Here is a 12824-nt window from a genome sequence, read left to right on the forward strand (position 1 = left end):
ATATACACACACACACACAATTTTTTTAACTAAAAAAAAATTCTGTAATTCATTGTGATTGACATTTTTTTCTACGACTGTTTTTGTGACGCTTTTAACAGGTATTTACTTGATGAATATCTTGTAACCAAATATGAAGTGTATTTTAAACTCAAAGGCTGTTCTAATAGCTTTCTTTGATCATTGAATCCAATCTAAATGGAGTCATCTTTACAGGAATATTTCTAAGAAACAATTCTCAAAGCTTTTACAAACACATTTAGTATCCAAGCAGCACACTCAGCATTGTTGGTTTGCAAGGCCCAGTGATAACTTAAAAAGGGTGTTGTGTTCTGAGATGATGTGCTATAGATGTACAGCTAATATTGTTCAGTGTTTGAATTTGGCTTTACTAGATATGCAAATTAATTTTTGAAGTGAATAAAACAGAGTTAACTTAGTTAAAATGTGATTTTTTTAAATACTCATGAGTTAACACTTTAATTTTGACAGCCCTAATATAAATATACATATGATCCAGGTAGCAAGCAGGTGGGCAAGTTAACAAGTTGCATATTCCGAAAAGTAAGATGTTCTTAATGTGTCAAAAAGACGTTTTGGCATAGCCACCACTCTTAAAAGCTGTGAACTTGTTACTGACTTGTCAATCATAAGAGCCCGGTTGCAGCTGGTAGTCGTAACAATAATAGTAGTTGGTAAAGGTAAACAAGCAGTTTTTCTTTCTGCACAGGAAGTCAGAATTCACATACTCTTGCGGAAGATTTTCCCGATACACCTGTAGAAAGCTTGCGAGTGTACTTCACACATGAGCGAACGCCGTCGATCCTGCTTTCCGATGATGGAGGAGCTAATTAGCGACAAGGGGGGGGGGCATGAAATTCCAACTCTGGGAACATCAATTCATCTCTCTTCACTTGTGTATAAAGCAAATGTTCTTCACACTAACAATGTTCTCAGGTGATCCGCTGATAACCCTGCACCAGGACTGCAGGAGAATAAATGTGTTTTCCTTTTAAGTTTCCAGCGTTAAAAGACTGCGATGTGAGTTTACAAGGAAAAAGTTGCCTGTTCGTGAGGATGAAATTGTAACATCAAAATATTACAAGAAAGTACATTTCAAGTTTATGACAAAAAATACGGGAAGAAATTAAAAAGGAAAGACATTTTACAAGCATTGCACGATGGTTTACGAGTTTACCAGTAAAAATGTACATAAGTAAGACAAAAAAATCGTAATGTGGTAAAAATGAGACCATGATCAGCAGAACAAAGTCTGACAATTTCAAAATTTTTGTTTTTACAGGAGTCGTGTTGTAATATTATGGGATTTAAGGAATAGCGTTACAAGAATGCAAAGGGATTATTACGATTAAAAGGGCTGTAGTTCTAAAATGTGTATCTTAACATGTGATTTGAAAAGTCTTTTACAATATGAGGAAAACATTTTAAATTCCCAAGAAAAATAGCAATCCATTTGAGTTGCCTTCATTTAAATTCATGAATGTTGATCTGTGTAGACACGATAAAGTCAACTTTTGTTCCCCAAGTGAAGTGATGCTTCAGAAGCCACGTAGGACATATACAAGTCTCCATGTTGCCACTGAGCAGTAACTAACCCTCAAGAGTCAACAGGAGGAAGACACACACAAACATTGCAACAATGCAATCTGGCCACAGCCCAAGTCAACGTATACAACGCTCAAGCTCATTTATTTATGGTAGGCTGTTACGCCTCAAGACCCACCAAGGAGTCTGACAGCAATAGTCGGGGGTCTTCTCTTGTCTCGTGGGAATTTATATATAAAGTGCCATTGTGCCCCCCCCCCACCCTCTCGGGAAATTATGCAGGAAATTAGTGAGGGTGAACGGAAGAAGACGTGCACACCAAAAGGAGGAATTTTACATGTTTAGTGCGTCTGTTCGGCAGCTTGGGGAATTAAAAGTGAAAGTATCGACGGAGGACCCCACAAGAAAAATATGAAGAGAATAGAGCCGACCATTGATGGGAATGTAAAACATAGATTTTACGTCTGGAAGCGATCTGGCTCGATTGTGTTCAGTAAAAATGAGCCCAGCATTCGCAAAAATGTGATTAGCCACAGTTAACACATTTTTTTTCCCACACATGGTCAGGTAGCTTTGACTGGATTTTTCCCTTTAACAAATACAACTATTTTTTACGTTGACTTGACTTTTGTGTGTGTGACATTTAAATTATTCAACTTTTGACTTTTACAATAGTTTGTTAACTTTTAACTTTGTTACAGAAAAAAAATCAGCTAATTTGTTTGAATGTCTTGTTTCAAGCATTTGAGCCTTCGCCCATTAAAGTGGGGACTCCATGCATTAAAATACTCTTTCACAGCTCTGCATTTTCCAAAAATTAAAAAAATCAAATTACAAGAAAGCTGCTGTCATCTATGATGATTAAGCAAAAACCCGGCAAGGATCGTGTCAAAAATTTGAGGAGTAGGGCTGCAACTAACATTTTAATAATTGAGTAATCTCTTGATTGCTTTATGGATTAGCTGATGACTCGATTAAAAAAAACATGATAAAAATTTCCATTCCTTTACTGAATAATGAAACATTACGTATTTGAAATTGAATTAATTTTGATTGACTTACTGATTTGGTCTGAAAACAGATTAAAATGGGAAAACATTTCAATCATGTTTTCCAAGGTAAAAGCAATTGTTTTATTTTGATTCAACACAAAGATTATCTTTATCTTTCATGGAGAACTACAGAAATTGGAGAATATTCACTATTGAGAAGCCGAAATTCTGAGCATTTGGACAAATTTAAATTAAAAAAAAGATGTGTCAACATTTCCTCGATTATCAAAAAGTGATTCCTTTAAAAATCAATTAGTTGTTGATTAAATGATTAATGGTTAAATAAAATCTATTTGGGAGAATAAAGTTTGGGAACAACAAATTAAAAACAATCCTGGGAATAAGGTCAAGTTATAAATCAAAAGTCTACACACCCTCGCTATGTTTTGGTGATACAAAAACTTTTTTGGGGTGAAAAATGATCAAGATAAAATTTTCCACCATTAATGTGACCTAAAACCTGCTCAACCTCCAATTTTTTGGACAGATTTAAAAATAATCAGCTGTTAGACTATGTGGTCGACTGGTCAGCACGTCCGCCTCACAGTAGACAGGAGCAAAATTTGATTCCGGCAACGGCCTTTCTGTGTTGAGTTTGCATGTTCCCCCCCGTTCTCGGGCGGGTTTTCTCCGGGTACTCAGGTTTCCGCTCACATTCCAAACACATGCATGGCAGGTCAATTGAAAGCTCCATATTGTCCCTGGGTGTGATTGTGTGGTTCTTCGTCTAAGTGTGCCCCGCGATTGGCTGGCAAGCAGTCCCGGATGTGCCCTGCTTTCTGCCCGAAGACAGCACACCCGCTGTTTCGCCATTCATTTTACGAGGTATATTCCGCCTTTTAATATTTGTCTGTTTTAGTTTCACTTTGGTTCTTATCGGATATGACAGTGCTGCTCAGTAAAGCACTTGGAGCTTAGACGCTACTTCCTGACTCCCGTGTTCATTATGAATGAAATTTGGCTCGCTGTTGACTTGTCTACACTTACACATGCGACACACAAAAGTAACAGCACACCCGTGCCCTTCGTGAGGAGAAGCCGAACAGATAATGGATGGATGTTCTACCATGCTTTTGCTTACTTTTATTCTTTGCTTTCTTTCATAATTAAGTCAAAGCATTACAACACAAAAAAGTTGAATATTTGGAGAATTAATTAATAAAGTCAAAAATATGCTACTTTTTCTTTTTAGTGAGTCCCTTGGAAAGATGCCAGTCATGTGATTTGCAGGTACAATAGCTCCTCTCTGCAACACCTGCAGCAGACAAAAGGATGCCCTCTGCTTTCCCCTCAGCTCCTCTCAGTGCCGATGAGTTCACACGAGCAGAAGGCGGCCCACGCTTGGAAGATACTAAGCCAACATGAGCACCTGTCTATTCTTATCTTGTTCCAACACGCCAAATGTTCGTGCGTCGAAGCGCTAGCTGGGGAACGGCACCAAGCCATGAGGGAATGGAAATGATCTGGGCTTTGTAGAAGCCGCTTGAGCACCGTTTGGGTTCATTAATCGCCTCTGGATCCCCAAATAGCAAAATGGGAGTGTCAGTGTCGCAGGCCGTCGCGCATGAGCCACATAGTGTGACGTCATTTGACATATTTCTCTTTTCTAATAAAATAAAATTGAGGGAAAAAAAATGGTTTGAAAATTTCAGATTAAAAACATTTGTTGTTGCAAAAACAAAATTAAATCTTTGTGAAAAGATGAGATTCCAGTCAGAATTTCCCAACGATAAGTGTCAGGATTTTGCAAAATTATGATGATCAAGCCTTAATACTACATTAAAAAAGTCTAAAAATTGTAGAAAACAAATTGAATGTTCAGAAGAAATGTAGCCATAATAGAAGATCAAATTCTGATTTTGATGAGGTCATAATATTAGAAGACTAAAGTCGTATAATTATGAGAAAACCTCAAGTAACTGTAATTTTTTTTCAAGTAAAGTAGCGAGAAAAAAGTCACGTCAATTGTCCATAATTTTAGCTGGATAACGTAAAAAATACATCTTTCTAAAAATGATGTAATGGAATTACAATTTACATTCCATTTTTATTCGATAACAAGCGTCTAGAAAATAAAGTCAGAATATTCCGATGATGAAGCTGCAATTCGACATGAAAAAAAAATTATGAAAAAAACAATGATGTTTTGACCAAATTATGAGAAAAATGTCACAGGATTACACATTTTTTTTTATTTCGTAAGGACACAATAAAAATATTAAGAGAAAACAGACGAATAACAAGTCTGAATTTTATGAGCTTGAAAAGACTCACCATCGTTGCTGTCGGCCATGACGGTGACCTTGGCGGTCGGGAAGGAGGGGCCCACCCGGCCCCCCATGGGCATGCTGAGGGTGACGTTGAAGCTCTCCTCGTCCTCATACAGCGAGTCATCGATGATGATGATGCGGCAGAGCTTTTCGCGCTCATCCTTGTCGAAACGTAGCACACTCGTGTGATCCTCGGCACGCGTGATGTAGTCTGAGTAGGACAGCACAGAGCTGGGGATGGTGCCCGTGGCAGTACCTGGAGGCGCAGATGCATTCTTAAGTAGTACAAATGGATTGTTTATTAGGACACAGACTCACGCATGCTGACGGGATGTGGTGGCGCACTGATGGCTTGTGACGCAGATCCTCTTCTGTATTATTGTAATTTGAAGTCATAACATTAGAAAGTCCTAGAATTTTAATCTGAATTTTTTGGGGGTAAATACCGTAATATTACGAGTCTAAAGTCGTGTGACAAAAAGTACGGACACCTTTCAAAGAATTAAGCTGCAATATTGATCAAAAAAATAAAATAAAATAAATAAATAAATAATGGGAACGATGTCATAGAGTTATAAGATTTAAGTTTTGGATTTTATGGAAAAAAGGCAGCATTTTGCGTGAATAAAGTCATAATGTTAGAAGTGTGAAGTTGTAGAATTTTGAAATCAAATTTAAATTTCGATTTGAGAAATCCCAGCATGAATACAATCGAGTTGTAACACACCAGGGAAATAGTCAGCGTCATATAATTGAAGTCATATTTTCGCAAAAGATGTGTGTTCCTTTCTGAGAATCAAATCATAATATTATGGGAAATCTGTCAAAATCAAAAACTGAACTCATAGAATCAAGTCATATAACTGCAAACAGATGTCACACTATGTCATATTTTCTCCCGAAAATGATTTCGTTGAAATAAGCTGGTAGTAATACTATGAGCATTTTTTGTAGTGTTATTACAATAAAAAAATTAAATGAGTAAAATTTCATTGAAACACTGTGCACATAAAAATAAAGACATGCAATTTGTTGTAGAATTTAGATTTTCGAATTTTGTGGAGTTGAGTTGTAACACCAGTCTGAATAGTAATTATAATTTATGTTGAAAATGTATTCCATTGAGAGGATCAAGTTGTAATTGTATGAGGAACAAAACAATTACTTGACTCAAGTAATTTCATTCTGAGAAAAATGTAGAATTACGACAAGTTTTAAGTTTTCTTTCATGAGAATAAAATCATAATATTAGAAGAAAAACATCAATACAAAAAAATGGAATTAGGTCATGATATTAGAAAAAAATAACTTATAGAATTGCAAAAAAAAAAAAAAGTAGAATTGCAAGTCAAATTTGATGAGAATTACCTTGATGAGTGGCGCAGACGACCATGAGTTCTCGACTGGCGTCTCCGGATCGTCGAACCGGCACCAGCAGCTCTCCGACGTCCTCCTCGATTCTGAACTCAGCTTGAGGGATGAACACGGTCGATTCTTGTATTTTTTTAAGTTTTTTTTTTTTGGGAGGGGATCAAGGTGAAAACAAAAACATCATTATTCATTAACGTGAGCAGTCTCATCGGATACGTTATATATATTTAAATGCATAGGTCAAAGTAATTTTTAGCCATTATGTTGTTTCAGAAGTGTGTATGAAACTGGAAGGCCTTCATGACTCAGCCCCCAAGAAGAATTTCTCACTTTCAAAAAAGTTGATGACCCCTGTCTTAAAGTAAAAGTTGCTCAAAGGTTTGTAATTATGGTAACAATTACGCCAAGTTAGACAAAACTGATTTCTCGAAACGGTTAGGTGTTTAAATCTACAGTGTTTGATTCTAATTTTTGCTGTTGAGAGTGAAAATTACACAGCATGAAACAGCAAGCACACTTTGTTCCATATTTGGAGAACTGTGCAAGTCTTCTTTTCGTTTCCTCGATGAAGTGTCATATTCCTTGACAGCAAGAGTGAATTAACGATTACTTACGCATACTCTCACGGTTTTGCGCGCGGTTCTGAACATATCCATCTCAATAAACAGGTTCAATGTATCTCTGGTATATTACCGTCTCCCGGGTCCACAATTTCCACTGTGGCGACGTCTGGGAACTCGAGCACAGCCATGACCGGGTCAGAGAGCTGGATCTGGAAGGTTTCGGATGTTTCGAACTCTTGGTCGGTGAAGATCTTCACCTTCCAGGACGCCGTGGTCTGGCCCGGGTTGAACTGGACCTGCTTCTGGGATTTTCCACGGAAGTCTTTGTCCTTCTCGGCCGTGCCGTCCTTAGTGGCGATGCCTACAGGGGAAGGAATTTGGGAGTTCCCCTGAGTGATTAATAATTGCTTTGCTAAATTTATATTACAACTGAATTCTCCATAAAATGTGGCGTTTTGCGACTTTATATTGAGATTTTCTGAGATGCCTAAAATGATGCCTTTTGTTCATGTGAACTTCAGCTGGTTTTTCTTGACTCTTTATGGCAATGGGTGACGATTAGCGAAACTCACTGACAAACGACGTCTCCCCCAGGTATCCTCGACGCTTAAGCGTCACCTCCAGGAACTTGGCGTCCTCGTCCACCATGTAGTATTCCCTCTCCAGAGAGATCCAGGCCCAGTTGAGGCGGAATGGCTGAGGCTTCAGTTTGTTTCCGCCTGGAGAAAGAAAAACACAAGAAAGCATCTTTTAGCCGCCATGCGACGCTACTTCTGCATCAAATTATGAAATGGCATTGTTTCCTTTTATGGTCATAGGAAGTGTCTCTCACCTCGAGCTTAAAGGCTCGTGTTCATGTTACTGTGGGTTCACGCTAGGGTTGAACGATTTTCGGAAAAAATATTGAGATTTTTCTGACTGACATTGCGATTTCGATTTGATTTGTGATTTTCTTCACAAACATGACAGAAAATGAAATTGTACCATTAAAAACAATAAAAACTATTACTGTAATAATCCAAGGATGCTAAATATGTTTTGTGAGGGGGCAGTTCTTTCTCAAGTTTTTAAAAGCTACTTGTCGTAAAGTATAATTTTATATTTATGTGTAATTGTGGATATGAAAATGCATTTTTTAAGCCCCAAAATGTTTTACATTTCATACTAATGTACATGTTCTTTGTGCATAAATGTCAGATTACCGATACATGTCAATAAAATCATTGTCCCTTAGCAAAGCTAAATTGATAAAAATGTATAATTTTGAGACCAATTATTGAGTAGATCTCAAAACTCAGAACTCTGTGGTGCAAAATAGACGAGTTCAAAATCAGTACGGCACTGGCTAGAGTGTGACCTGCTTCGTGAGATTGTGATTTCCGTCCCAAAACTATAAATTGTGGGTGAAGTGTGGGCTTTGTCTAGATCTTTGATCAGGAAACGTGATTAATCAGCTTTGCAACACGCCCAGCACGACAGCTCATATCTTGAAAAACTCTCATTTGGGTCACTTATAAATAGTAGGGCATAAGGACAGGAAACTTTACTCTTTTTGTTGTATTATTATTCATAATATACAAATTTATTGTCATAGTCTTGGAGCTCAAGTTTCATATATCCATTGCTTATTCAGCTTGATCTATAGCACATTTAGATTATTGATTTTTTTTTATTATAAATTAGATGCTTTTTTGTGATAGGTTGACCAAATTTAGACAATTTTCAGATTTTTTTCTCATATATTTCTGACTTACTTGAGGCTATAGCTACAGCTACAGGGCTTAACTTTTAAGAGAAAACACCTGGAACTTTGTCATGACTCAGGGAGTTTAATCCCTTCCAATCACTGACCGAGAGGCTGCGAGATGTTTAAGATTATCGGCCCTGCGGCATAAAAAAAAAAAATCTTGGTGAGATAACTAGCCTGCTGACCCGCTCCTTTTGATGTGAAATGGGTCACGGTCAGCGGCGTCTTTGGCTCAGCGAGGTTAGGTGGGGGTCGTCTCACTTTAGTTGCGCATGGCTGCTCCCACTGACAACGGACCTGTTGAACCAGCCAAAGACTGAGGACCGACATTGAGGCTCCCTCATGAGCTTCAAGTTAAGAAGATGGAAAACTTTGCTGAAGATATTTGGAATATATATTTTTGTATTGAATTCAGTGCCTTTTTAAAAAAAAACTTTTGATAAAGTCAAAAAAGTCATAGAGTAAAGTAGAAAAAAACCTACATTTTACAAAAATAAAGCTGCCATAATTGAGGGATAAAACGCATAGAATTACAAAAAATAGGGTTGTAACGATACAATAACATGTGATAAAGAGACAATGAAGCAATAGCACAGAAATGGAGGGAAACATGTTAAGTTCATTTTGTGAAATATTCAGAGAAAAACTATTTTATTTGAAATAAAAGATTGATTTATGCTATTAGTAGGCCCTATGAGGAAAATAATATGACAAGATTGACGTGATAGAATTGCAAAAATTAAGTGAAAATGTGAAAGAATATAAAAATTAAAACAAAATGACATATTTCAAGAAAAAAATTATGATCTTACAAGACAAAATGTGTAATTGTCCAAAGGAAAACATTTACAAAAACATCTTTCTTTTTGTTGTTGGTGTTTGTTTGATTGCCATTATGGTTGTCTTCATGTCTTAAGATGTAATGTGTTGTAATCCAACAGCATTGTCAAAAACTGGAAAAAAAATCTGGAGATTTCTTTTCCCAAAAATGTTTTACCTGACCCCCCCCCCCCCAGATATTAACACATTTTTAAAATAGCTGGTAGAAAAACTCAATTTTCCATTAGGAAAGAAGTATTTTGACAATAAAATTTAGTAATTTGGAAGAACAATTGTGCAATTTTACAAAATAAGAAAATATGTGGAATTTTCAATTTTCCCAAAGGAAAGCAAAAATTTCAAGAATAGGTAGAAGAGAAAAGGACAATAAAACTAGAGCAATTTTAGAACAAAAATCATGTAATTTTACAAGAAAAAAAGTCGATCTATTTCAATTAAAAATACATAATTTCACCAGAGAAAATGCACAATTACACAAGATATAGGGTGTAATTTTACAAGAAAAAGCCATAAATCTAGAAGAAAAAAGACTTTCATAACCAGGAAAAATACATAATTTTCACAATAATCAATCCAAAGACCTTTCCCTTAAAGATATGATGGACTTGGCCTTCATTGCGGCAAGTGGATTCAGTGGACAAAGAGCAAGTTATATCAAGCGTGTACCCGCATGGGCATTGAAGGAGGCGGCAGCTATTCTGCTATGTGAACTGAGCGGAACAAAAACACTGGCGGGGCAGAGCAATGGCGTTTGGAAAGGGGACCACTTCCTCAAAAGCCACATTTCTCAGCTGGCATTTGAACATCGCCCTATAGGGGCACTTTTGATTGAGCCCCACCAACACTGCCTAGCAACAGGTGGCCGTCACTCAGTAAAATCACCAAAACTCTGGTCCGATTCCAGCGCAACTACAATGTGGAGTGACAGCTGTACTTAAAAAGTCCTCGGTGCAGTATGGGTGGGCTACATTTTTATTTTTTGAGTGGGGGTGACCCAGGAAGAGCCCCTTTTTCCCGTGCCTTCTTGCAGTGTTTTGCGAGACCCCCACCCCATAGTCAGAGCTGACCATCCCAGTAACAGAATTCCAAGAATTCACTAGTGTCTTCTTGTTAGTTAGTTTACTGAATTGTCTGTTTTTTTTCGCTTATTAGTCAATTTGGTATCTATGTGTGCAAATGAACTCAAAGCTAACTTGTCAGTATTACAGAAACATGCCTCAAAAAAAGCGCAATTCCAAACGTTACCATTGATGCTAACACTGCCATAAAAGGTGTCCTGGTTGGTACAATAATTGAAAAAAAAAATCTCTCTTGGGTTACTATTAGCCTCGCTAGTGTTGCATCAATGTGCTTGCGAAGTTGTTATTTAAGGTTAAATAGTTACATATTGTTGCTTCAACTCTTAAATACCATAGCGTTAGCACTGATGTTAACACAACATGAGACATGTCCTGGCTAGTCCACTAATTGAGAAAAAAAAATCTCTGAAGAAGTTGATCTGGGCTCGCCATTAGCCATGCGAGGGTAGAATCAATGTGCGTGTAAATTTGTTATTCAAAGTTGAACAGTGAAAAATGTTTGCTTTAACACTTCAATATCATAACATTAGCACAGATGCTAACACAACACAACATGGAAGATGTCCTGGCTACCGGTAGGCCCCTAAAATAGAACAATCGGGATGTCAATGCAAAGACATTTTCCTTATCGCAACCTAACCAAAACCTGTTTTTGAGTTGTAAATTTGTAAGGTCTAATTATGCAATATTTCAGCTTCAATTCTTAAAAAAATCACATTCCGTTATCACAAGTCATGTCCTTAAATAAACAATTTAGGGTGTGACAGTTTTTATGTACTACACTCAACGCCGGACAGTCATGTTAGCGCAGATGAGATGTCAGTACTTTAGTATTATTTCTTAAAATTCTGCAGAAGTTTATCCAGTATCATCAGGCAAACCGATGTGATATTTAATATTTGCAAATAAAAACTTCAGTAACTTATTACCTATTTTAACTTTAATGCTCACCCCTCCCCAGGCCATTGCCTAAATGTGTTCTTGCGGAACAAAGTTTTTGATGGCAGTGCCATTACGACGTTATGTGTTGAACATTATGTGAAGTGTAGTTGCATTGACATGATTTTGAGGTTGTTATGTTCTGCTCAGATTTCCACTGAGGGTTCTTTCATTTCAAGTGTCTTGCATTTCCATGTACGTGAAAGTTTTCCCTGTAGCCACGTTCTTAGATCCCCCCCCGCCCCATTACCACCACTATATATTGCCACCACAATGTAGCCAAGGAGGGATATTGAGGTCAGTGTGGAGTTCTGACGTTCACAGCAGCGATGAAAGGACGGGCGACAACGTCCAAGAAAACTGTTGTCGTTTCGGGTTTCCTCCATTGATCACATACTGTGCTCTGCTTTACTAGCTTCAACTGTAATCCTCATAGTGCTGGTTTTTTTTTTTACCGCTTTCTGTCAATTGTGTCGTCCTTTTCCTGTTCCTGCTGTTCCTAGCAACAGGTTACCCAGAAAATGGCGGCAGGGACAGTAACAGGAATCCAGGTGGCCTAATATGCTAATTTACAGCATTGCAAATGCAAAATGAAAATTTGCAAAAGTCCTAATAGACTTCACTTAAGAGTCATGCATTTTTAATTATTAACTATTTATGTTAGAATGTCAAATCTCAACATTTACATTCTGCATTTTTTTTAAAATAATAATAATAATAATAATATTCCCTTTATTAGTCCCACAATGGGGAAATTTGAGATTCGAACCCAGGCCTCCTGGGGAGACTGGGTCCTGAACGCAGCGCCTTAGACCACTCGGCCATCCTGGCAGTATAACGATTAAGTTTGAGGACCTCCTCCAGGGTACACAATCTGTTGGGTCTGTCTCATTAAGCTTTGAATGCATACTGTGCTGTGATCTTTTTTTTTTTTTTTTTTTAGGTACATTGAAGCTACGTAACACTCTGTTGTTGGCACAGAGGGCGTGTTCGTAAATATGCCCCGAGGGCACACTGGTTCGCTCCGACCAATCTGAAAATCCGAGGGTTGCTCAAATTTGCAATTCGGTTATTCAGAGTGGAACTAAAACGGAGTTCCAATGCGGCCTAGGCGCTCCATGAAAAGGTGCACCAGTGCTGCCTGCGTTCTTAAATTAATGGGCGCGCAGCGCACCCTGCCTCTCTGAACAAACGCACTCTTAGAGTAGGGCAAAGGGGGTCTGAGTGAATTTCCGAACGTGCCCAGTGTGTTTAAAAAAAAAAAACTCATGTTATTGTTTGTAATGTTGTTCATGATTGTCTCCTACCAAGTCTGCCCAGCAACAAGCAAGAGAATGCATGTGACACTGGAACACGGACAGGAACCGCCACATCTACTAGATCAGAGGTTTGGAAAT

At 37.8% G+C, this 12824-nt stretch overlaps 1 protein-coding gene across 1 annotated transcript in view; it reads right to left on the minus strand.

The window, feature by feature from the left end:
* frem3 (Fras1 related extracellular matrix 3) overlaps positions 1-12824 on the minus strand; it is a 38034-nt gene that overhangs the window by 14415 nt on the left and 10795 nt on the right. The window contains exons 3-6 of the mRNA XM_088303294.1: positions 7395-7541; positions 6953-7183; positions 6257-6382; positions 4893-5144 (exon numbers count right to left, since the gene is read on the minus strand). Coding sequence (XP_088159420.1) covers positions 4893-5144; positions 6257-6382; positions 6953-7183; positions 7395-7541 — 756 coding nt within the window. The remainder of the gene's footprint in view (positions 1-4892; positions 5145-6256; positions 6383-6952; positions 7184-7394; positions 7542-12824) is intronic.

Source organism: Idiotropiscis lumnitzeri, chromosome 8, assembly GCF_059441095.1.
Source record: "Idiotropiscis lumnitzeri isolate Australia: NSW breed Sydney's pygmy pipehorse chromosome 8, RoL_Ilum_1.0, whole genome shotgun sequence".
In the NCBI taxonomy this organism is placed as follows: Eukaryota; Metazoa; Chordata; class Actinopteri; order Syngnathiformes; family Syngnathidae; genus Idiotropiscis; species Idiotropiscis lumnitzeri.